The sequence below is a fragment of the Hemisphaericaspora subhashii genome (genome assembly GCF_019202705.1).
Source record: "Hemisphaericaspora subhashii strain CBS 10753 chromosome Unknown scaffold69, whole genome shotgun sequence".
In the NCBI taxonomy this organism is placed as follows: Eukaryota; Fungi; Ascomycota; class Pichiomycetes; order Serinales; family Debaryomycetaceae; genus Hemisphaericaspora; species Hemisphaericaspora subhashii.
Genome location: NW_026057226.1, coordinates 52595 through 77968, shown reverse-complemented (window position 1 = coordinate 77968; position 25374 = coordinate 52595). Strand labels below are relative to the sequence as shown.

Sequence of the window (25374 nt, the reverse complement as noted above, 5' to 3'; positions counted from 1 at the left end):
AAGAAGAAGAAGAAGAAGAGAAAGAAGAAAACACAAATAGTCTTGTTTTCAGTGGGAATTATATGTTTTCTGCTTGTGGTCAAAATTGCAACAAATTTTGCAATTGTTGAGAAAATTGCACGACCAGAAAAACTACACAAAAGTAGCAGTAGAATTGTGTGTCCAATGACTGTTCTTAATAGATTCGTACTAGTCTCAGACACCTATTGATTGGATATTATGAGAGGGCTCTGCCTTCTATCCATATCTCTACTAGGCATGTTCATCCGTTTTATAGATATGACAATTTAATTACGAGAACTATTTTCTTCACAGTACGAACAGCCCGGCTTTACAAGTGAAGACACTCTCAATAATAAAAAATAATGTAATCAGTACTGCGACGATTGGTTCGTGAATGACGAAATTAGTAGTCAATTCATAGGAGAATTAAGTACTGGTGCTTATTTCTGCATTGGAAGGACTCCCCCCACCTACCAAGGTCACGTAGTAAAGTAGATACAAAACGGCTGCGAAAATTAAAAATAAGGCGGATCTCGCGTATTATACTCAGCCGTGTTTTAATCATCTTAGTAACAGATGCTTAGAATGACTTTTCTCTTCTTTGGTAAGGTAACCAAGCCGTTTAGACCCAAAAAAATAATCAAGCAACGCATTTCTCTCCGTATTGTCGTATATGAATAGAATTTGCCTATCCCATGAAACACTCATTGAGCAATTTCGCAAATGAAGGTTCCGCCCATTAGAACACCCAATTGGACGAAGGACCACTATTTATCGACGGATATGGAACTATAAATATGGCTTCAACGTCTCCGTTTCTGACATTGCTAGTCTTTCATTTTACAGTCATCATCAGATTTCAATAACCAATGAAATACTATATTCAATTTTTACTTCCCGTTGCTGTTGTTTCCGCATCAGATCTTCCATTTTTGGATTTAAGTAAAATATCCAAGAGAGCAGATTCCAGTTGTACAGATTGTACTGATGCTGGTAATACTTTGGTTGACGAGTGTAATATCACATCTTTAGATCAACTTTCAACTGATCCATCCGCGCTCACCTGTATGTGCCAACTTGGTAGTAGCTTTTGGGATGATCTTAGTAAGTGTGCCAAATCCTCCTGTAGTGGCGTTGACGTTTCCACTTCTGAAACCAGTCCAAGTGGATTAAAAAACGACTTTTGTCAAAATGATAGCGTGAACGAAGGGTCATTATTAGGACCGGGATCAATCTTTTGGTTAGCCGCGGTAGCATTGCTCTGATCGAGAGTGCTTCAATCCCCCTCTTTATATTCTTAGTTAACAGTTTATAATAGAATATCTCAAAGACTATCTATTTATAATAAATATATTTTGATTTCAAAATCTCTGAAAGAGCTTTGGCAAATGATAAATTTGTAAGGAGAATGGCTCAGTCATGTATGGAAAATGAGAAAATTTCCTAATCTCTAACTGATCCGAATCAGGCTTAAGCCACTCATTCAAGAAATTAGGACTAGAGACTTCAACCTCCTACCTCCTAGGAGGCATAGACACCAGTAACTTTTTTGTTTGAATACAAAGAGTATTTATGTTGTGTAAAACTCATCTCGGAATTTTTTTGGTGACTCCATACTTTATTTTTCGGATTTCTTCTCATCTCTTCCCCAATGATTACTACCACCACCACCCACCATCAACCATGAGTACCAACGAAACATTCTCCATATGCAACAGATGTCTAGGACCAGACAAGCATCTAAGAATGATGAAACAAGACAACGGTGCTGAATGCAAACAATGTACGCGACCTTTCACTTTATATCGATGGGGTAATCGATCAGCAGCAAATAAACTTACCAAAACAACTATTTGTATAACGTGTGCTCGAGCTAAAAACTGTTGTCAAGCTTGTCTATTGGATATAAATTATGGAATCCCAACAGATATTAGAGATACGGCATTGAAATTGGCTGGGATCGAGCCGATGTCAATGATTAAAGATCTGGCCAATCGAGAAGTGAAGGCAATCATGGCCGACAAGTTAGAGAAGTCATTCGGTAAACAAGATGAAAGAAATAAAGCAGCAGAAGAAGAAAAAGACAAGGCAAGGAAAATATTACAGAAGTTGGCAGAGAGACTTTCAGGAGGTGATGATTCAATTCCAAGGATAGAAAGTAGCGATCCAAACAATACTGGAGAAGCCTCATCATCTTCTATCAATGTGTCAAAGCTTACCAAGAAATTACCATTTGGAAACCTGTTAGATCCAACTACATATCCTGAAATAACATCATTTTTCATATTTGGATTCCTGGAAAATCTACCTCAATATATTATTTCCAAATATTGTTCGGAATATGGGAAATTGAAATCAATTATAATCAATCATGATTGTAAATGTGGATTCATTGTATTTGAGAAACGAGAAGCTGCAGAAAACTTTGCCAAATCAATCAATGACAATGGATTGAATAAGAATAAAAAGACAGCAGGTCTCTTAGTACTAGAAGGGATCCCAATGAGGATTTGTTTTGGGAAACAGAAGCCATTGGGTAAATCAAAACTGGATTATAAACATGTTAGTTTAGTTGTTGGTAAAGTTATGAAGCAATTGGCAGATAAAGATAGACATAGTGACAAAACAGAAAATAAAACTATTACAAAGAAGAACCCAAAACAACAACAACAACAACAACTAGACAACAGTGCCAAACCAAGCAATAAGAATAAGAAAGAAAAGAAGGTTGCTTCTAATAATAATAATCAATATCAATCTTTACAAGCAGATTTTGAAATTTAATAAATCTTTTTTTTTTCTTTCTTACCAATGAATGGTCTTAAACAAATGATCTGTCGTCTGTCTGTCTCTCTTTCTCTCTCTCTCTATTTTTAACAAATATTTAATTAATAGATTTGAATAGAAAATTGTAAAAGATGGATCATGATGAAGTTTTATGTGTTGTAGTAGCAATCATATTGTTACCAATATTTCTCATACTTTTGAGATTGATTTGGATATTACCAGCATTAAGATTACCATCCACCATTCTGGAAAAGAGAAATCTTAATGAAATACCAAATGGATCAACAATGGCAATCTTTTTAGGTTCTGGAGGACATACAGGAGAAATGCTCAGACTTATTTCAAAGTTGAATTTATCGAAATTCACTAGAACTTGGATCTATTCATCTGGTGATAATACTTCAATTAAAAAGGCAACTGAATTTGAAGAAGCTCAATTGAATGACAACAATGAACATCATCAACCACAATATCTTTGTATACCAAGAGCAAGAAAAGTAGGAGAACCAATTCTTCTGTCAATCATAAGTACATTATACTCCTTCATTATATCTGCCATTAAATTGGTTTTCCTCAAACGGAAACCTTCAATATTATTATTAAATGGTCCAGGTACAACTGTACCAATTGCTTACATAATTTTTACTTTAAAATTTTTAGGGATTTGTAATACAAAAATAATTTATGTGGAAAGTTTGGCAAGAGTTAATAAATTGAGTCTTAGTGGATTGTTATTACTTCCAATATGCGATCGTTTTATTGTTCAATGGGAATCATTAGCTATTAAATACAAACGAGCAGAATACTATGGAATATTGATCTAGTCCTCCACCATACAAAATGCCCTCCACTTTTTTGACATTGTTTTCGATCTATCGCGAATAAAAACTGAAAAATAAAATTTTGGCTGCGCGTATCAAGTTACCATTTGACTTAGTTACCAACCACACGTCTAATATGTCGGGTAAAGCTATGGGTAATACCTTTGATGGTGATATCTATGAATTCCCTGGAATAGCAGTTGATAAGTTCAATATACGAGCTGATGCATATTTCCTAACCCATTCTCATAAAGATCATTTATTAGGTTTAATTAATAAATCATTTTGCAGTCGCGTATATTGTTCATTATTAACCAAACAACTAATTGCACTAGATAAAAGATATAAAGACGTTATCCCATTTCTAGTAACTCGGGATTATAATACACCTTTTGAAGTACTTACAAAGACTACCAGAGTTACAGTGACATTGATTAATTCATATCATGCTCCTGGTTCATGCATGTTCTTATTTGAAGGAAACGAGAAGGTAGCATTAGTGACAGGTGATATTCGAGCCGAGTCATGGTGGACGTCTTCATTGATCAAAAATCCTTTTTTATTTCCGTATATTACTGGTCTCAAACAATTGGATCAAGTATATTTAGATACTACGTTTTCATACCGTGGAGAACCATATATTTCAATCATGCCAAATAGTGATGGAATATTTGCGGCAATTGAGCTTTTGAAATTATATCCCAAAAATGATAAAGAGATTCAATTTTCTTTTATGGACGCGGTTTCTGGATCAGAAGAGGCATGGTTTCAAATTGTAAATTATTTCAATGGGGATTTGATGGGAGATGGACATATTATGAAAAGAGTTAAATTAATTAATGAGAATTCAGATGTATATACACCTATCCAATGCAATAAAGGAACACTACCGCGTTTCCACGTTGGAACCATAATCCAACCGGGGCAAGAACAACCAACAGTCTTAATAACCATCAAACACACTATCGACTTTAATATTGTCGACTATACCGGATTTTGCCTACCTAAAAAGCTTTCTAACATAGACACCAATAACCTCCAGCTCTTGAATGAGACAAAGATGGGAACCAAACTATATCAATTTGAATGTCGTAATTGGATCTTACCACCAGGAGCTGAAGAATTACTCCCAACAAATGTCAAACTTATGTTTTCACGTCACTCATCCTATGAAGAACTGAGAAAGTTTATAAAACAATTCAAGCCAAAACTGGTCTATCCTTGTGTCGAATCGAAGTTGAGTTGGATGAATGGATTTTCCGTCGGTCGTGTGTTTGGAGATCTATGTACCAATGAACCCCATGAACATCGATATGATATTGAACGATTTCGTGCTTTTGGAAATCCTGATATTGAAATCCGGAATCGAAAAGTATGTGCAATCAATCGGTGGTCGTTTACGCAATGTATAGAAGAGGCAGAGTTTGTTGACGAATATACACGCAAGGGAGAGGTTCCTTTCAAAGGAACGTTGAAGTTGGTTACTAAGGATCCGGTTCTGAATCAAGAGGATAGAAGTGCGGCATATAGTTGGAAACGAGATTTTCGATTACAGGGTATTATTGCAGGTAGAGGCGAGGAGAGATATAAACGATTAATTAATCATCATAGAGAAGTGAAACAGAATAAGTTTTTTGATATTAGAAGTGATGGCTACTCCAGCAGTTATGATAGTGATTCGTATTTTGAGAATGCATCAAGTACAGATAGGGATTCAATTTCTGATGTGAGTGAGTTAGAACAACAACAACCTACCACAGCTTGCAGTGCTAAAATGATCAATTCCAGTTTTCTGTCTATAGAGCAATCATTTGCAGATTTAACAAGAACAGATGAACTCCGCGAAGACGGATTTGTCTCGCCATTTATCAATAGTTCGAGAATACAGCATATTACCAATAGTTTACAAGCCGATAGGACCAATTGGTTTGAATTCAAACTACAATCACTCTCGAGGAATAAATATCACCAAAAGTAAAATATAATAAATATTTTTCTATAATACATAAATGTACTTCCTCTAATATACAAGTAAGATTCCCAACATCCATTCCTTGGGGATCCACATCTAATTTTCTTTCCATCTATGTCCACACTTGACACACTTATAAAACGTAGTCATGGGTTCATCAGCCGATCTAATTTGAAGTTGGAAGAAATATGCCTTATCCCCACCACAAGAATCAATAGGACATTGTGCAGCTGTTTGGTCAACATTATCCCAAGTCCCTTCACCACCAAGTACATCATCTACTTCCTTTCGTGATAGTTTCTTTCGTTCATACATTTGTAATCCGTTGATTTTAAATTCATAAGGACATGTGGGACAATAAAATCGATTGCAACCATCATCTCCGGGTGAGATGAGAAGCATATTGGAACAGTTGGGACAGAATGTTAACATCTCAAAGGGTTGGTTCTTCTTTTATTGTGTCATCATCATCATCATCAACATCAAATCCATCTCAGAATATTTTTTTCAAAATTCCTGACTGTGAGCCCTATTTGGGATTTACACCGAAAAAATCAAAATATGAAATATAATTTTCAATTCCAATAATTTGACAACAACATTCCACAACATCATTCTTCCAATACGAATGACGAACCACCAGAATAGTCCTACAAGAAGTGGGTCAATGACTCACATGCTTCCATCACCAAATAGGACCAACAAAATCCCAACATCACCTAACAAACTCCCCTTCAATGGACTAAAACACTTACTCTTGACTGTCAGATCACCTAGTGGTTCTGGACGGGCAGGTTTACCATCACCTGAAAAGCGACCAAGTTCCGAGCTTGACAAGAGTGCACGTAAGAGAGCTATTAATACATCCAACCTATATCGACGCTCCATGGACGATGACGACGAGGGAGATCAGGATGGAATATTGGATCGACAAGAACGAGAATTGGCAGAACGGATTATTAGAGAATCGCGTGGAGAGGTCGTTGCTGCGGAAGAAGATGAAGATGACGATGAATCTGAGATTGAAAGGTATTATGGGAGTGATGTTGAATTTGAGGAGGATTTAACTGAAAGAAAAGCCAAGAGGACCAGAACCAAAGCCGTTAAGAAAACAACATATGTTGAAACTGATTCTGAAATAGAGTCGTCTCCAAGTGAAGAATTCACTGACGAATCAGATATGGAAGAGCAAGAATCATCGCGTCCGAAAAGGAAAGCTAGGACTCGAATTGTAGATTCTTCACCCACGCGAAGAAAACAGAAACGAGAGAAACGACCAAGAAAGGAACCAGAAGATCATAAGCGTAGGGGAAGACCACCAAGAACTGAATTGATCGCTAGTCAAGTCAAGAGTATTTTTCAACAAGATGATGAAGAGTTCGCATCCGATACAGTACCAAGCTATAAGTTGAACCGTCGAGATGATGCAAGCCCAAAACAAAAACAGATAGTTGCTTCTAACTTTGTTAATGCTTTATGGGAGAAGAGTTCTACTATAAACACTGTTCCAATAGTTAGCGGTATAAAGAAAAAGCCATCCGAGCTATCGGATGATCAACCAACTAAACTCAAATTTGAGCCATTGCCTATCCCTAGGATGGATTCAGAAGGAAATATTGTCGATCAAGAATATCTAGATAAATACTTTGATGGGATAGATTTTACAAAATGCACTGAAGGGAGATTTCTTGATGACAGGGCGTTTTTCTTGGAAGGTTCAGAAGGTTATTTTGAACAGCATCAATTCAGATCCAAAGCCAAAGCAAACTCACTTGGAGATGCTGCTCCTGGTCTGATTGATTATCAAGATTTCAATTCATATATAAAATTGAATAATTCTTTTGCTCAAGAACAGAAAAATACATTAAAAGATTTGCATAAATATTTATATAACCAATGGTGTTTTGAATTGACTCAAGGGTTTAATCTCAATTTCTACGGGATCGGGTCCAAACTTGATATTTTAAATGACTTTATACAGGAATACTTCGGCATTTGGTACGAAGATGTTCTCCCCAATGATCCAATGCCTAAAGTTCTAGTAGTAAATGGGTATAATCCGACAATCAGTTTGAAGAAGTTAATATTGGAGATTGCATCCTGTTTAATTCCCAAAGACAAAAAAGTGAAACTTCCAAAACATCTTTCCGGAACAGTTCCATTCTTGATCAACTACATGAAGGAATCACGGGAGGAAGTCCATGATCAAGGGTTTATCAAACCAAAGCTAGTCTTAGTAATCCACAGCTTTGATGGTGATCTTTTCCGAGATGAAAAAGCTCAAAATCTTTTAATTCAATTATGTGGCCTACCAGAAGTCTGGTTATTGTCGTCAACTGATAATCTAAATGTTGGTTTATTATGGGATCTGTTCAAACTGAAAAATTTGAATTTCATCTGGCATGATTTAACTACATATGCATCATATACGACTGAGATGTCATTCAAGGATGTTTTAAGTCTTGGAAGATCAAAGAAATTCGTTGGTGAAACTGGGGCTAAGTTTGTGTTGAGATCATTAACGGATAATCATAGGAATTTGTATCGTATATTATTACAATCACAGATACAAACAATGACAAAGTTAGTTGCGACAAAAGCTGCAAGAACTGGATTAAAAGGAAGTCTGAAATATGGTATTCAGTTGAAAGAGTTGTATGAATTATGTTTGGATGAGTTTATTACATCCAATGAAATCACATTCAGAACATTGTTAACTGAATATATTGAACATAAAATGTGTCAATTGGTTAAGGATAGTTCTGGGGTAGAGATTGTGTTCATTCCATTTAGTTTTGATGAAATGGAAAGACTCAACCAGGAAGAGTTTGTACCAAAAGCATAATATAGAATAGCATAGCACATATAGAGTAAGTCATAAAAGTAGTAATCACTCGTGACTGTAGTAGGTAGCCCGTAGTGGGCGTGGGCCGTAGTTGATATTTGAAAAATTTCTCGGCTGTAAATTCACGTGACAGAATTTCCTAATTTGGATTTTCTGATTGATCTGTCTTTTCTTCGTGGTACGGGAAAGCGGTCATTGAGGTTTTGACGCTTTTTATATCGATTCCCACAAACTCCCATTGCATTCTAATCAACACTCTTACACTGCCTTGTTTATTAATATAGAGCACACACAGCCTCAGTAATAGATTTACCATAGATCAAACACAAAATGGCGAATTTTCCGAAACTTCCTCCTGGAACTGAACTTCAAGTAGGAAGCCATAAAGTGCAGATCATTAAATATCTATCCGAAGGGGGATTTGCTCATATTTATAAAGTATCAATTGATCCAATAGAAGATGACAGTAACATTGCGTGTTTGAAACGAGTGATTGTTCCTGATAAGAATGGATTGAACACTTTACGTAAAGAAGTTGATGTCATGAAGACCTTGCGCCACGGAAGAAATATTGTCAAGTATTTTGATTCTCATGCTGAACGATTACCCAATGGAACTTATCAAGTACTTGTGTTAATGGAATTATGTCCCAATAAGTCATTACTAGACTATATGAATGCACATATCAAGACCAAACTTGCTGAACATGAAATTCTTAGTGTAATGTTGGATATTGCCCAGGGGATTTATGAAATGCATAAATTGAAGTTAATTCATAGAGATATTAAAATAGAGAATGTCCTTATTGATGCTAAACATAGATTCAAAGTATGTGATTTTGGTTCAACCACAGTACCTATCATGCCGCCACAAGACCAACAGCAATTTGCCTTCTTGAGTCATGATATACTTTATCATACTACTCCTCAATATCGTGCCCCTGAGATGATTGATTTATATAGAGGACTTCCAATTGACGAGAAATCAGATGTTTGGGCATTGGGTTGCTTTTTATACAAATTATGTTATTTTACTACACCCTTTGAAGCCAATGGTGACATTGCCATTTTGCATGCATCTTTCCAATTCCCACCCAAACCCAAATTTTCAGGTGATCTTAAGAATCTTATAATTATCATGCTTCAAGAAAATCCAATTTTCCGTCCAAATATTGTTCAAGTATTAATGTTGATTTCAAAAATGGCTGGATTTGAATTTGAAGAATTAGGACTTTCTGATTTTTATAAACTTGGTCCATATAACTTCCAAGCCTTACATGAATATCAGGTTCATAAGCAGAATGAAATAATGAGACAGAAACAATTATACTTCCAACAACAACTCATATCAAGTTCACAAGCCCCAAGTACAGCCAGCTTACCAATGCCAGCTTCTGTTCCTATTCCTGGCCGACAAAACTTACCAGCAACAGCTGGTGCCGCCGCTTGCCTAACAGGTCCAGTAAATAAGACCCCTCAAAATTATGTCCCAGCAGTGCATGCAAGTTTGTCCGAAAATAATCTCGAATCACAACGGCCACCACACGAGGATGTAGAAGAACTCAAGCCACAACCAAAACCCAATTTACTTGGAGTTCCAGCAATCGAGATTATGGGTCAACAAAATCTGAATGAATCAGCATTAGATCTGAGTGATAATGAAGAATTGCTTGACGATATGGTTGATTTCGAAAATTTGGAGAATGCCGAAGCAAGATTCCCATCTTTGGACGATATTGACAATGAAATTAAGACCACGTTAAACAAAGCCGCTTCTGCAAAGACTGCGAGCGACGTACGCATCGATCATCAAACTATAGAATCATCAAAGAAACGGCAATCAAGCATGCAGAATGAACCCGCTTCTCAGGTTTCAAGAAAGGCTTCTCTTGAAGTACCGGTATCAAAGGGAAACACACGTAAAAGCTCGGACGACATTCCTAGAGTGGCATCAGAGCAGTCGTTATCTGCAGAAAAATCGAATTCTCAAAACTCAACAGAATATCATAGTATACAAGCATGGGAAAAGCAGCCGCAGCGAGTATCGATAGATACAGATACCGAACGAATTGCGGATGACATTTTCGGCGTAAGTAAAACGGAAACGCAAGATAAGATACCAGTAGAGGAAATGAATACCGATTTGCCTGTCAAGAATATGAATCACGATGAGACTACAAGCGTCAGTATCCCAATTCCGATGGCACATGATTCGAATTTGCTTGATCTTTCCGACGATTTAGATGCCAAATTAAGCATAAGCAACGAAAAGCCAACAGTGGTTTTCCAAGAACAACCAGACCAAAAGAGAAATTCTAATCCATTTCCATATCCCGCAGTTACTCCCAACATTGGCAAGATTAAGGCTCCACTTCCAGAACTTTCAATTTCTCAACAAAGTAGTACAAATCCATGGGGAGAATATAGAATGACGCCTAGTGAGTCGTCTTCACAAGCTCAAGTACAAACTCCGATCACAGCCCCACAGGCTATAGCCGGTATTAGTAATAATGCAAATATAGATCCAGGGACTCTTAGATCACCTCAGGATCAATTCCATATGTCTTCCTCTTTGGAAGCCCCAAGACCACAGGTATTCGTTGAACAACCAAACTTGATCGATTTGGAGATTGGTTTGAGCTCATCCACTTCAACTGTACTGTTGCTCAATAGTAATCCACCTCCAAAGATTGAGAACAATTTTACCATGGGTCAAGGAGATTCAAAAGTGTCTTTGATTGATTTAGAAGTAACAGAAGAACCCATTATCAAGTCAGCTTCAGATACACCCAAACCCAACTTTAAGAAACGCACAGGCGGTACAACATCGAGCGTTGTACCCGATCCAAATAATTTGAAATTTGAAGAAGAGATTATAGATTTTGCTTCTGATGATGAAAATCCTGACAATGCACCTACAATGAATAGAATGAGTATTAGAAAATCATTGAAGAAGTCGAGAAGATCAGGGGAACATAAACGGCCGGAGAGTTTAGTTAGTGAGACGAGAAAGAGGATTTCATTCTTCGGTGGGGATTGAATGTGATTTATATATAAAAATTTAATTCTATAGATTTTATTTGAAGTATTTAGTTATATGTTAATGCAAAGTTATAAGGTTTTATGAAAGCAAAGTATTGCCAAAAGTCATCGGTTGGTATGATGGTTCTTCTTTTTTTATATACTCTTCGCTACCAAATACCATATATGGAACAATTGGTAGCTCCCAGAAACTAGAAATGAATTCCTGCAAGGTTTCTGAATTGGGAAATGGGCCTGATCTCTTACCTCCGACTTTGTGAAACACTACTAATGATCCAGTAAACACCTCTTTTCATTCAGGATTGGCAGACACTTTTTTGACTATGCATGGAAGCAGGAATTTAAGAAAAAGTGTCTGCATATTTGATTGTGTCTGTCTGAATTTGCTGCAAATATCAAATGTCGCATTTGAAGTTTTTATCATCTTCTTCGAAGATCATCTTCCTCATCATCATCTTCAGCATTTGATTCCATCAACTGTTCTCTTTTATTTTGAATCCTTTGAGCAAATTGCAAATATTCCAATCTTTCCGCAATCTTAAATGCAGCATGAAGTTCTTCTTTCTTAATCATCTTAGCTACTTTCCATGCTTTAGTAATTTGTGCTTCCTTACATGCTTCCGCATATAATTTTAATAATGATCTATCATACATCATACCTAATTCATGAACTTTTTCCAAAATATGGGTTTAAATGAATTAAAATCGAATTGGGAATTTGGACTAATTATAGAATGAATGAATTGATTGAAATCTTGATTATGAATACGCTACCAAATACTTTCTTATTAGATCGCGCTACCAAATGTCTTCTTTGTTCTAGAATCATCGCTCTGAATAAACTGAAAAAAAAACTGAGAAGATGCAATAATTTTTTTTACAACACTTTAATCCCCAGAGCAACTCAAACCACAATGGAAGGATTAAGGAATGAGCTTTGTCAATTATTGTTATTGGCGCCTCATGAAACATTTACTCCAGATTCCGATTCATCTTCCCTGCAATTAATCCTGGAAATCTTGAAAGGGGAATATTTTACCGTGATAAATCAATTTCTTACCACCAACCAAGAAGCACAAGTGATTCTTACAAAATACCCTCAGACTAGTTTATTAGAAGTCTTGGTCGAGTATGTCGATTTTATAACTAGATCATCTCCTTCTCCAGAGGTCGCTTTACAACTATTGGCAATTTCATGCCTTCAATTGTTCACTCAAGCCAATTTCACTGGCCCTCAAGCCTCTACCACGGCACAATCTATATTGTTCCCTCAAGTTGATCTGGATAAATTGCAATTCGACGCAGTTGCAACTTTAAATTTGGAAGGTCAACAAGCATACGATTTAATGCAGGAACCTTTATTCTTAATCATTTCAGAATTGTTATTTGAAAGATTGATTGAGACTCCATTCCAATATAGTCTTTTCAATCCTGATATTACCAAGCATTCCGATAAGGTGTTAGAATATTTTGGGGAATTGGCCCATAGAACTAACGGAGGTGCTGAGTACGTTTTGGCATCGTTGTTTTGGTGGAAAGTTAGGGCTTTACAAATCCATCTGTCTGTACTTTCTGATCCACCAAGTTTAATACTGTCTATTTCGGGAATATTATTGAATAACACATTACCCAGTTCATTAGCACCGTCGGGACAAGCAGATCCAGAAACCCAGAGGTTGATACAAGTGCAATATTTGTTAGAAGCCGCAAGATTACATATCCATTCTCAGACTGAACATGGAGCAACTGGTCCCTTGACTAAGGCGAAGCAGATTTCTCAATTCAACTTTTTATTATCAGGTGCTAAAGCTAAAAGAACCAAGTTTCAACAATTCCATACCTCTACATTGATTGTGCTAGCCAAAAGTGGAATTACTACTTCTTTGTACGACAAATCTACCGGAGACGCGGGTGAAAATCCTGAAGCCTTCGAATTGAATTCAGATTTATTATTGGAAAAGCCACATTTCGAATCCTTGCAAGATTTAGAGTTAGAAACTTTTCAACAAGACGCGAAAAGGATCAAGTTTGACTCCTTTGGGTTGGAAGATGATGTCAATCAAGATGAAAAATTATTACCCATTGCGATTAAACAAACAGATATTCCAGACGAATTACGTGAATTAGATCCAAACAATCAACCTTCATTATCAAATCTCGATAACTTACAACTTTTATTACGTCTCACGGTTCTCAAACAAACGTCTCCTGCTTCAGATCCATTAGTAGAAGAAGAATTACAAGCATTAGTAAGCAGGGTTCTCTACAATAGTACCGAAGGAAAAGCCCCCAATTGGACAATCTTCTCCCGTGCACTCTGGGAACGTTCATTATTAGAAACCGGAAAATCCCGTACTATAGAACGTGGAATTCTTCAAATGACTTCGCTAGTTGAAGAAATGGGTATCAAGATTAAAACTCGTTTGATTCCGCAAGCAGCCACCGAGGATCCTAACACAGTAACCGCACTGAGAATCAGATTCATCCATCAGTTACCATTATTACCCCAATGGGCAATGGACGCCCAATTGGCCGAGAAATATATGTCATTAGGTGTGTTGAGGTCGGCATTAGAGATATATCAACGATTGCAAATGCATTGTGAAGCAGCACTTTGTTATGCAGCTGTAGATAATGAACTAGAAGCCGAGAAAGTCATATTAGGCAGATTAGAGACTCACCCGCATGATGCAAGGGCAATCTCAATCTTGGGGGACATAAAACAAGATCCGGCATTATGGTTAAAAGCATGGGAAATTGGTAGATATGCTAAAGCAAAATCCTCACTTGCTAATTACTACTACAGTCCGCCAGCAAATTCTGGAGTGACTAAGAATATTGATTTGGCAATTGAACATATGCATGATTGTCTTACTGCTAATCCGTTAGTCTATCAAAACTGGTATTTCTACGGTTGTTGTGGACTTGAATCCCAGCAATTCGAACTTGCAAGTGAAGCTTTCACCCGTTGTATTTCGTTAGATGAAAGCAATTCGTATGCGTGGTCAAATTTAGCAAGTGCATTGTTGAAATTAGATAAGACAAAGCCAGCGTTCAATGCATTGAAGAAGGCGATTAGATGTGGTGGAGAGCTGAGAAAATCATGGAGAATTTTTGAAAATTATATGATTGTGGCTGCAAAGCTTCATGAATGGAATGATGTTTTGATCGCTGTACGGGAATTGATTGAGATTAGAAAGCTGGAAGGTGATACCGCTATAGATATTCCAGTTATTGAGAAATTAGTCGAAATATTAGTTTCCACTGAATTCCCAACTGATGGAGAGACTAGATTAACTCATTACCAAAGATCGTGTGTTGACTTAGTCTGTAATATCATTCCTAATGTCATCACATCATCTACCAGATGTTGGAGAATTGTCGCTAGGGTTGAATTATGGCGTAAGAGACCTTGGGATACTTTGGAATGTCACGTAAAAGCCTACCGAGCAATCATAAGTAATCCAATGCTTGAATCTGACGAATCTGTTTGGAATGAAGCGGTGGATGCTTGTGCTGATTTGGTTAGTGCATATGAATCATTGGGTGAGTTACCAGGGAAGCATGATGCTGGAGATGTGGTTTGTCAAGATTGGAAATATAAGGCTAGAAGTTCTGTTAGGACTTTGATGTCAAAGGGTAAAGATATGTTTGAAGATTCTACAGGATGGGATAGACTTGTAGAGATGAAGCAAGATTTAAGTAATAATTAAAAGTTTATAAATGTTATAAATAGGTAATAAATGAGTATAGAGAGTTAATGTAGATCGCTAATAATACTAAAATTATCGAAATCGATTTTCAAAGTATCTTCCGGAATGAAATGATGGTGGTTATTTGCAACTGTTGAAAACAGGCGTTTATCCTTTTTGCTCTTGGTAAGTCGTTTATGTAAACCAGCAAACGTACTAAATATCCATCTTACTATTGCTTTTGCAGTTGTCAGATGTTCCCATTTCAATAAATAATATGAAGTGAATAAAATTATCCTTTCAATGGACCCGTATTTAAAAGCTTCATACCAGAACCTGATCATAACTATGTTTTCCAAGAATGTACTTAAGAATAGCAACTTATTCTTGATTGAAAATCTACTAAACGACCAGGATGGTTTACCAATTGAACTTTTGATCAACATCCCAGATTCAACTTTGATTAAACCTAACAACCCCAACAAAGAATGCAACAGAACATATAACAATTTGAATGAATTTCCAGGAGATGTTAATATTAATCCAGATGTTACTAACATAAATGTCGTTTCATTTCTCAAAACACTTGGGATTGGATCATCAATGATCTTAATTCTAGAATCATGGATCAATCTAATTCGATTCCTATCAAACGTAACCCGTGAAGAATTGAACAAAATAACAAAATGTTTGATTTGATAAATTGCACAAGTCAAATGCCCAACTAGGGAACTTGAAGTAGCTAGGAGATATGCATAGTGTTGTTTTGATTCATTAGGGGAATAATAATGAAAGAACCAAATTAGACCACAAATTATGGTGGTTGCTTTACAGCCCACCCAAACATCAGCCATAAAATCCTTTCCATGTGAGTTATAGATCAGTAAATATGAAGAACCGAATTTATTGACGGAGTTTGAGAAATTTTTTAGGAAGTTCATGAATGTGATTTTGATGGTTTTATATAAGAATATGAAACATGCTGCATAGAATTCGATTAGGATGCTGAAAAAACGTAGGAATGATAATTCGGGGGCAATGAAAATTATATTGTTTATAGCAGTTTGTAATGATAGTGGTGTTACTTTCACCATTTTGATGGATGATTGCATAAGGTTAGCTATCTTCAGGAAGAAATTTGTTCGCAAAAAGAATTGCAAAATTTTTTTGCAACAACTTTTTCTTTAAAAACAACACACAATTTGAAACATCAACATTTGTTCTTTTGGGTTGACATTTACACAAGTTCTAAATTTATTTGTTGGATTATCAACCCAGAAGATTGAGATAGAGATTGAAATCTCTTGATTACCTTAATTCTCTTCGTATAAATACTTTTGCGGGAGCTATGTATCATTATTAAATTGCCAACTTATGGTTGGTAGGTAAGTAGAATATAAAAAGATCTGATAGCCCATTATAAAAATAGAAGTTATCCTGGAGAAAAAACTGCAAACTGATATATTTATATGACTTGAATGACAGCGCTCCGAATTTGTACTTCTTAGCCAATTTGTAATATTTTGATATACCCCAACTTCCGACATATTAAGAAGTATATGGACACACTAGCTTCAATGGGTCCGCAAACCAAAACATCGCTCTTTGAATATCTCATGTGTAACTCACGAACCAATTGGATAGCCTTCGTGTCTGGTGATAACATATTCTAGCAGTTTCGGAGGTATTCATCTTGACGAGGATGTTTTTTGATATCTTCGAAGTTATAATCTATCTAGCAACTAATTGGGCCTGAAAACACCCTCATCATATTCTTATCAACAGGAAACAGTTGTTTTTTACTTTTGTACCCACCATTAATTATGAACCCTGGGTACTTTGATATTTTTTATGCCCGATTTTGTAACTAAACTCGCTTAGCTGTCCCATTTTGGGAAATATGATACACAAAGTCACATTTTTTTTGGTGCAGAATTGATCATAGGTGCATATAGATGCATATGTACCTGAATGTTGTCAGTGCCATCAAATCTATTCGTTGCACATAATAATAAAAGTGGCGAATTATACAGTACGCGAGTTCAATTGCGCTTTTTCCAGATAATATTGCAGCAAAAAAATGTCGCAATCTTGGACAGTAGTTAAGAGGAAATACCCGTATTAACAGGAAAGGAAGGAAAGTCTGTACAAAACGCTTTCATATCAGCACATGAAGAACTGGCATAATAATCACTAGACCATATCTTTTGCTCATGTATAATGGTTTGATGTGATTTCTCGGTTTTCAAGAACACGAAACCGTTAGAGTCGTCTACGGAGGTATTACTAGCGAGATATTGACAACGAGTTGTCAAACAATTTATTTGCAACCAAACTTTTAGCATTTTATTGGTGTAAAAGTACGAAACATTTTAACTAATAATGGATAATGAAAGAAACTACACCTCAAATCATATTTACTGATATGAATCCACCAAAATAAGAGAGGACCTGTCTAATTAAACTAAATTCTATAAAATGCTTCGATACCAGAAGCCCTGCGACCCATCAAATTAACCGTCAGGTAAGGTAACCAATAAACAGAGATATTAAACCGCAGGAATAACCTACAGAAACTTAATGGATGAGAATAGCAAGATTTATGGTATACTTAGAGATACCATAGCAGAGAAACATACAAAGTGCCATATATCTGTTTAGCTTCATAAAAAGGAGGTTGTCTCTACAATAGAATAACCACACTTATATGCAGTCGATTGTATGTAACAGCGCCTCGTTTCCGGGTAACACGTTAGTTTAAGCTTGGGAAAACATCCACTCGAAGTATTCAAAAGATGACAGCAAGATCTTGAATGTTGACATCATTGTTAGAATATGTCAAATTAGTGACTAAGATAGACTTAAGCGGTGGACTTATAGTAAGTTGTATTGTTCTAAAGTCGTGACACATCATTAATAGGTATTGTTCTAAAAAAAAAAAAATTCAACGTTGAAACCAAAAACAGAAAAAAAGAAAATCACAAAATTTACGAACTCAACAGAAAAAAAAGAACGTTAATTGGAAATTTAATTTGAATTTACTTTTAATTAAAAGAGAATCTCCTCATTTAAGTGTCCATTTGTTTACTTAAGAGATCTTGTTTAACTTATTATAGATATACAGCATTAAAGTATAGATAGTTAATCTTTTCTATACAGAATTATATAAACCAGCATCAACAACGTCATACACAACGTATTTATTTGTAGAGAATAAGGCATATCTATAAATAGAGAGAGAATCAAAGTCTACGTGTCACGCAAGTCATTTCTCAAAAGTCAACAAACTACAAAAACATAGCATTCTTATTAATTATTATTACTATTCATATATATAAACATGTCCATTGATGATAAATACATTGGATTGGGATTGGCCATGTCCTCATCTTTGGCTATTGGTACTTCCTTCATCATTACAAAAAAAGGATTAATGGATGCTGCTTCACGAAGTTCATCAAGTAGTGTACAGGCACAAGATTATTTACAAAATCCAATATGGTGGGGAGGGATGATAACTATGGCAATTGGAGAAATTGCCAATTTTGCTGCTTATACTTTTGCACCAGCTATTTTGGTTACACCCCTTGGAGCACTTTCAGTTATTATTGGTGCTGTATTGGCTGCTATTTTCTTAAAAGAAGAATTAGGAACTTTAGGGAAAATGGGTTGTGCAATTTGTTTAATGGGATCAGTTATTATTATATTGCATGCTCCTCCTGATAAAGAAGTTGAAACTGTTGATGAAATCTTGGGTTATGCTACTCAACCAGGATTTTTATTTTATTGTACTGCCGTGGGATTATACACGTTATTTATGGTTTATAAAATTGTTCCAAAATATGGTGATACTAATCCTATGATTTATTTATCTATTTGTTCTTCAGTTGGATCCATTTCAGTCATGTCAATTAAAGCATTTGGTATTGCACTTAAATTGACTTTAGGTGGTAATAATCAATTTACTCATGTATCAACTTATTTATTTTTAATTGTGGTTGCTATTTGTATTGTTACTCAAATGAATTATTTCAATAAAGCTTTGGATCAATTTGATACTTCAATTGTTAATCCATTATATTATGTCACATTCACTACATGTACACTTGCAGCATCATTTATTTTATTTAGAGGATTTAATACATCGTCTGCAGTGGATATCATTTCTTTATTGATTGGATTTTTAATTATCTTTAGTGGAGTCTATTTATTGAATATCTCAAGAAAAGAAAATGACGGTAAAGATCGTGAAATCTTTGGTGTTCATACTAGTAAAGATATGGGACCTATGGATAATGGTGTAGGTGGATTCAGTACAGTCAGACGCTCCATGCAGGTTAGCAGAAGTGTTGATTATAACAACGAAGAAACTGTGGGTTTAAGACGCTTTGATAGTTTTGAAATCGATGAAGAAGATGAATTTGATGATACCTCATCAAATCATCGTAGACTTTAAACACAGATCAAATCAGATCTCGATCAAACAAAAACTTTATAGATTGTCTTTTATTTTTAGTGTACATTATCATTTTACAATACATATTAGAGAAAGAAAACGAGGTATATTGGTAACTTTTTTTAAAAACTCTACCTATATATGCAAAAAAAAGACAAAACTCTAACTATTAAACTAAAGACCACTATATACTCAAACACACACACAGAGAAATACACTGTACAAAACACATTTTCTTATTAATATACACTTTTTTCCACAATTAAATATCATCGATATCCAATTCATCTGCACCTTCACTTTCATCTTCATCAGCACCGAATTCGAAATTAACATCTTCATCTTCATCAGCACCAAAAGTATCAGTTTCATTAATCTTGGCGTTTTCAGGTAATTCACCCATATTCTTTAAAGTTCTAGCTTCATCAGAATTGAATTTATGCACGACATCACATTGATCATCTTGGAAATCTCTTAAACAAACCAATATAATATCACCTTGTCCCATCCAAACTTTCTTTCTTAATTTTCCTCTAATATGTCCCATTCTTTTTATACCATCAAAACACATAACTTCTAATCTACCATTACCTAACATTTTGGTGATTTGAGCATATTCTTGACCTTCTTCTTTAAGAATTAATTCTCTCTTTTGACCACTGTTGTCACTCTTTCCTCTTCTTCTATTCTTTCCTCCTTTTCCTTTACCTGTTTTACCCATCTTTATCTATAAATGCTTATGCTTAGTAAAGATCCAGAGAAAGAGAAAAAGAAAAATTTTAAAGTTCTTTTTTTTTTTAAAAAACTCACTTTGACTGATTTTTTGTATTGTGTGATGAGATTACGTAAGATATTATGTAATCACAATATGGAATAAACTCTCTAATGAAAAAAAATACTTATAATCTACCAGGGGAACCATTTACTTTCTCTTTCCTTTTCACAGTAACTATCAAACTGTATTTAATATGGACTCATTCGAAGCTGCTAATCAATTCCTGCAAATCCTCAAGACACTTACCCCTTCCATTCAAAATCTAACTCGAGCCGCTCATTTTGCTCTTAAAAATAGTTCAAAAGAAGATTATTTATTTCCAATAATATTAGATATATTACAAGATGATAAAATTGAATTAAATAACAAATCAACAATATTCCAATTCATTGATATTTTAATTAGTGAAAGTTTTAGTCTGCAATTCAAATCTGGTGATGATTATCATTATCCTTATATTCAAAACATCAAAATAAATCTACCAACAATTATAAAATTAGTGGTACCAAATAATGATCAAGAAAATACTTATTATTCAAATTTATATAATTGTTATAATTGCTTAGTATCAATTTCTAAATATTTTAAAATTGATAGTGAGAAATATATTCAAAAATTCAATTCAAATCAATTATCAACCCAAGATCAACTCAATATTAAAAATAATCTCGAATTTACTCCTGATGATATTGATATAACTTCCCCTAGTGAAGATCCATTGGTTGTAGCTTGGAAAATCTTATTACAAATCAAACATCAATCACAATATAATCGAGCAAGATTATTACTTAATTCAAGTCCAGTTGTTGACCCAATAAGTTCCGAAAATGATTTATTCAACATTCGTGAAAAGTCATCCACTACCACCACCACCACCACCACTCCAAACAATAACATCCTTTCGAAACGACAAATATTATCACGGATGGAAGATGACCGGGAGGCTCATAAACGATCAAAAGAAATTCTTTGGCTTGTGAATCGTGATCTGGCAGGATCGAAGAATTATCCAACAGAAGAAGAATTTCTTGATCATTATTGGAATAAATTTCATAGATTGGAAGGAAGAGATAAACGAGATTTCTTAGATTCTTTACAGGATATAAATAACTTAGTCAGACAGAGTTATAAAGATCCTCAATTTTGAAAATATGGATATTTAAAAAAAGAAAGGGTTTCTTATATTAAAACAAAATAGATAGAGTAAATTAGATTAAGAAAGTAATAATGTCTATATAATTATACAAAAGTGTCTCATGTTTGCTTACTTCAAAGCTGATCTGGCAAATATACGAAGAATCTCATTTATACCCCTAACACCATACATTGCTTCAGTTTTCATTTCCGTTTCCATCAATAACGTAATTGTTAATGTATTCTCCACCTCTCCAATTGTATGTAAATGATTAATATACTCATAATTTGCTTCATCAATAGTGGTCAACCCACCACTATAAAGAATAGAACTAACTCCCTTCTTCCTATTCTTGCTATTCTTATTCTTATAATATTCAATTATATATCTCAAAGCTTCTAAATTGATTTGATTCTTTTGAACAATAACCAGATTTCTAACCAATGTAGCATGTAATCCAGCCCCACTACCACCAACACCATCTTCATCACTCTCATACAAGGTATTAATATGTTGGATGAGATCTCCCATCGCATCCAAACTCCTCTGCCTATCTTCAACAAATGATCTCCCGGCATGGAATCGAATAGTACTATCCTGAATCTCACAAAAAGATCCTGGAAGTCTTTCCACTTTGGATTGAATCAATTGTGCAACTTGTGGCATCCAACTTTTTAATTCTGATTCATCAACAATTGAAATCCATTCCTTGGATCCAATTAATTTTATATATGATCCATTTTCAGCAATTAGTCCAACATTAGGATATCTCTTAAACATTATATCTAAATCATTCCGATCACAAAAACTAACCAAATAAACATATGTATCAGGATTCTCAACCAAATTGGCCAATAATCCAACTAATCGAACTGGTTCAGAAATGTTGACTTTTCCATTTATGCTAGATGGAGTAGGTTTAAAACCATTTTTATTGGCATGGATACTAGTTGGAGTAATTTCCACGGCTAAAAAGATCAATTTTTTACCATTCTTACCTTGAGTTAAGAAATCTTCAAATATTGATTGATTGAAGGTTTTGATACTCCCGACTCTTTTTTTGGAATCTAATTTCCAAGCATCATTGATACAATTCAAACAATTTTGAACCCAACTCTTAGAATCACGAGTAGTGACGAAATGATAACAATTTTGCCATCTGAATGCTTTTTCCTTCGGTGCCATGGTAAGACTATATGCAAAAGCCTCCGAAAATTTCTTTAAATCCCAAGGATTAATCAAAATAGCTCCATTTCCATTACATGATAATAAGGTGGAAGAACCGGTGAATTCAGATAACATTAATGGGGATTTCTTTTCACTAGTAGCAACGATATATTCATGACAGGTCAAGTTTAATCCTTCTCTCAATGACGAAACCACAAACACATCCGCTTCACATTGTAAGGCCAAATATTGATCGAAATCAATATCACGTTGTAATAAAACTACCGGTTGGACAGTGGAAATGTTTTCCGGAAGGGAATTTATTCTGGAAACAATCTTCATTATTTCTGATTCATATTGAGAATCAATATGAGAAGAACCACGAATACAAATTTGAATCAAGACGGTAGAATCAATATATTGAGGATTATTTTGTAAAAACATTTCATAAGCTAATAATTTATGTCTTATTCCTCTTAATTTATCCATCTTATCTCTACAGACAATAAGTTTTTTATTCTTCCATTTTTCTTTAATCAATTCTCGCCATTCTTTAACTTGATCACTCTCGACAATCTCCGCAAGACCAATGGCATCGATCCCGATTGGGATAGTATTGGCAATAGTAAGATTACCTTCATAATTAACACCACCATATTCATTAGTATCAGCTAATAATAATCGATTACAAGTTTGTAAGAAATGACGAACATATTCATCAGTTTGGAATGAAATACAATTAGCAGCCAACATCCCTTCCAATAATTCATTTCTTTGAGCAAAACATCTAAATACTTCCGACGAGGGGAAGGAAACATGAAGGAAAAGACCAATTTTTGCATTTGGTAATTGTTGTCTCACTAATTTAGGTACTAATAATAAATGATAATCATGAATCCAAATCATATTTTCTTCCTCGGGAGTTTTTCCACATTCACGATTATAAGTTTCCACAATCTTATTAGCAATTAATTGATTCATCAAAACATAATGATGCCAAGAATGTTCTTCAAATGCTTTTGATTTAGCATCATCAGGGATTTGATAATGTAAAGTTGGCCATAAGATCTGTTTACAGAATGATCTATAATGACCATCAAACGTTAAATCATCAGGATATACAACTTCACAATCATATTCTTTACTCATCTCATCAGCAATATTTTGTTTGACTTGACTGGGAACATCATCAGTTGGCATATCAATGATACCTACCCATTTAGTCGATGAGATTCCATTAACTCCAGCTTCAACACTTAAATTAACTGCTTTAGTTAATGATCCATTCCCATTTTCGGTAGGTTGAATTGTCCAAGGAGCAGTTTCAAAAATATTATCTTCATTTAATAAATCTGCTTCTAAACCCGGTTTGGAGAATCCTCCAAATGGAGCCAACCGGTTTTCATTCCTACCATGAACCATATCATTGAAGCTTTTTTCAAATGTGGAGACATTACCAACCTCATCGGTGACCTGGATAGGTAACATGGTATTATTCTGAGGATCACCTTCTTCAGATATTAAAGAAGCGGCACTGTGATTGTTATGTAAAGTGAAACCTTGCAGTTGTTGTTGTTTCCCAATGGTTGATTTAGCATAATTTGTAGGAGCCAACGAGACAAGATTTGGAGTTGAATTATTACGCAGTAAATTACCACCACCACCACCACCACCACTAGATGATGGTGTTGTTGTAGCAGACATAGTACCAATAGTAGGAGTTGCATTAGAACTAAGAGCTCTATTAAATTTCAATCCTGGAGGAACACCAATGGAATCATCAGTTGGTTTTTTGGATTCAATAATTGAACTTTCTAATTTAAATTTACTAAATCTTGATTTTGGTTGAATATACAGTGGAGTAGATGCTTCACTATTAGCTAAATTTGTTTCTGTATGAGGACGTTTAGCATTAGTTTGGGATCTTCTATTATAAAAGAACCCTTCTAGAGTATCAGCTCTTGGTTCATAACTTCTTGTTTGATATAAATCTCTTCCTCTTAATACTGGAGAAATTGGTGTTTGTTGTTTTGAAAGGGAAGGTAATAATGTTTCAGTATCATTTGAATAAGTTAATTCAATACTTTCTTGAATTGATTCTAAATCTGAAGTATCAACTTCAAATTGAACAGTATAAGGAAGGAATCTATAAACATTGAAAGGGTTAGTATATATATGTTCCTGATAAAAAGCAACCTTCAAAAGAAAAAGTTGTAAAAAAATTTAAGTTGTTATACTTACAATGATCCAATGATAACTGTCATAATGAATGATTTCTCTTTGATTCTATGATCTTTCTATTAAGGGGCGTGATTGAACAGTATGTATAAATCGTAAAAGGATAGTGATTGTACTTGGTTGTTGTCGTTGGTTGTAAATAAATTAAGGGGGTTGTTGTAAGAATTATAAAAATTGGTTGTAAAAATAATTTTGGGGGTGGAAATATAAATCTCAATTATTATAAAATTTAAATTTCAAAATTGCTGCGATTTTTACAGTTTTAATAAATTAAATTGAATTAGAGAGAAAGTAAAAATAAAATAAAAAGTAGAATTTTCTAGATTGCGATGATCAATTATATTATTTATAATTGAATTGAATTGATTATGTGTATGTCCTATAAGAATATGTGAATGTGTATGTGTGTGTGTGATTTATTTTATTATAATTATTATTATGG

The 25374-nt window shown here is 34.8% G+C and overlaps 14 protein-coding genes across 14 annotated transcripts; 9 read left to right on the top strand and 5 right to left on the bottom strand. All coding sequences in view use genetic code 12, as the record gives it.

Annotated features, from left to right (window-relative positions):
- Positions 1 to 872: 872 nt before the first annotated feature.
- Positions 873 to 1268, top strand: J8A68_001658 (uncharacterized protein; the record flags this gene model as incomplete). The annotated part of the gene is made up of 1 exon (XM_049405334.1): positions 873 to 1268. The coding sequence occupies one exon, from the start codon at positions 873 to 875 to the stop codon at positions 1266 to 1268; it is 396 nt and encodes a 131-aa protein (XP_049265073.1).
- A 418-nt stretch (positions 1269 to 1686) lies between these two features.
- J8A68_001657 (uncharacterized protein) lies at positions 1687 to 2787 on the top strand (the record flags this gene model as incomplete). The annotated part of the gene is made up of 1 exon (XM_049405333.1): positions 1687 to 2787. One exon carries the CDS (start codon positions 1687 to 1689, stop codon positions 2785 to 2787), a length of 1101 nt encoding a protein of 366 aa, XP_049265072.1.
- A 134-nt stretch (positions 2788 to 2921) lies between these two features.
- On the top strand, positions 2922 to 3614 carry J8A68_001656 (N-acetylglucosaminyldiphosphodolichol N-acetylglucosaminyltransferase anchoring subunit; the record flags this gene model as incomplete). The annotated part of the gene is made up of 1 exon (XM_049405331.1): positions 2922 to 3614. The coding sequence occupies one exon, from the start codon at positions 2922 to 2924 to the stop codon at positions 3612 to 3614; it is 693 nt and encodes a 230-aa protein (XP_049265071.1).
- Positions 3615 to 3747: 133 nt separating this feature from the next.
- Positions 3748 to 5589, top strand: PSO2 (Pso2p; the record flags this gene model as incomplete). The annotated part of the gene is made up of 1 exon (XM_049405330.1): positions 3748 to 5589. One exon carries the CDS (start codon positions 3748 to 3750, stop codon positions 5587 to 5589), a length of 1842 nt encoding a protein of 613 aa, XP_049265070.1.
- A 90-nt stretch (positions 5590 to 5679) lies between these two features.
- Positions 5680 to 5985, bottom strand: RPC11 (DNA-directed RNA polymerase III core subunit; the record flags this gene model as incomplete). Its single annotated transcript, XM_049405329.1, has 1 exon — positions 5680 to 5985. One exon carries the CDS (start codon positions 5983 to 5985, stop codon positions 5680 to 5682), a length of 306 nt encoding a protein of 101 aa, XP_049265069.1.
- A 226-nt stretch (positions 5986 to 6211) lies between these two features.
- On the top strand, positions 6212 to 8428 carry J8A68_001653 (origin recognition complex subunit 2; the record flags this gene model as incomplete). Its single annotated transcript, XM_049405328.1, has 1 exon — positions 6212 to 8428. The coding sequence occupies one exon, from the start codon at positions 6212 to 6214 to the stop codon at positions 8426 to 8428; it is 2217 nt and encodes a 738-aa protein (XP_049265068.1).
- A 330-nt stretch (positions 8429 to 8758) lies between these two features.
- AKL1 (serine/threonine protein kinase) lies at positions 8759 to 11467 on the top strand (the record flags this gene model as incomplete). The annotated part of the gene is made up of 1 exon (XM_049405327.1): positions 8759 to 11467. The coding sequence occupies one exon, from the start codon at positions 8759 to 8761 to the stop codon at positions 11465 to 11467; it is 2709 nt and encodes a 902-aa protein (XP_049265067.1).
- Positions 11468 to 11889: 422 nt separating this feature from the next.
- Positions 11890 to 12126, bottom strand: J8A68_001651 (mcl1; the record flags this gene model as incomplete). The annotated part of the gene is made up of 1 exon (XM_049405326.1): positions 11890 to 12126. The coding sequence occupies one exon, from the start codon at positions 12124 to 12126 to the stop codon at positions 11890 to 11892; it is 237 nt and encodes a 78-aa protein (XP_049265066.1).
- Positions 12127 to 12383: 257 nt separating this feature from the next.
- Positions 12384 to 15182, top strand: J8A68_001650 (tetratricopeptide repeat-containing protein; the record flags this gene model as incomplete). Its single annotated transcript, XM_049405325.1, has 1 exon — positions 12384 to 15182. The coding sequence occupies one exon, from the start codon at positions 12384 to 12386 to the stop codon at positions 15180 to 15182; it is 2799 nt and encodes a 932-aa protein (XP_049265065.1).
- Positions 15183 to 15226: 44 nt separating this feature from the next.
- J8A68_001649 (uncharacterized protein) lies at positions 15227 to 16255 on the bottom strand (the record flags this gene model as incomplete). The annotated part of the gene is made up of 1 exon (XM_049405324.1): positions 15227 to 16255. The coding sequence occupies one exon, from the start codon at positions 16253 to 16255 to the stop codon at positions 15227 to 15229; it is 1029 nt and encodes a 342-aa protein (XP_049265064.1).
- Positions 16256 to 18501: 2246 nt separating this feature from the next.
- J8A68_001648 (uncharacterized protein) lies at positions 18502 to 19617 on the top strand (the record flags this gene model as incomplete). Its single annotated transcript, XM_049405323.1, has 1 exon — positions 18502 to 19617. One exon carries the CDS (start codon positions 18502 to 18504, stop codon positions 19615 to 19617), a length of 1116 nt encoding a protein of 371 aa, XP_049265063.1.
- A 262-nt stretch (positions 19618 to 19879) lies between these two features.
- On the bottom strand, positions 19880 to 20338 carry TIF11 (Tif11p; the record flags this gene model as incomplete). The annotated part of the gene is made up of 1 exon (XM_049405322.1): positions 19880 to 20338. One exon carries the CDS (start codon positions 20336 to 20338, stop codon positions 19880 to 19882), a length of 459 nt encoding a protein of 152 aa, XP_049265062.1.
- A 247-nt stretch (positions 20339 to 20585) lies between these two features.
- J8A68_001646 (uncharacterized protein) lies at positions 20586 to 21539 on the top strand (the record flags this gene model as incomplete). The annotated part of the gene is made up of 1 exon (XM_049405320.1): positions 20586 to 21539. The coding sequence occupies one exon, from the start codon at positions 20586 to 20588 to the stop codon at positions 21537 to 21539; it is 954 nt and encodes a 317-aa protein (XP_049265061.1).
- A 117-nt stretch (positions 21540 to 21656) lies between these two features.
- Positions 21657 to 24958, bottom strand: TPS3 (trehalose 6-phosphate synthase/phosphatase complex subunit; the record flags this gene model as incomplete). Its single annotated transcript, XM_049405319.1, has 2 exons — positions 21657 to 24840; positions 24936 to 24958. The coding sequence occupies 2 exons, from the start codon at positions 24956 to 24958 to the stop codon at positions 21657 to 21659; spliced, it is 3207 nt and encodes a 1068-aa protein (XP_049265060.1).
- Positions 24959 to 25374: the final 416 nt, after the last annotated feature.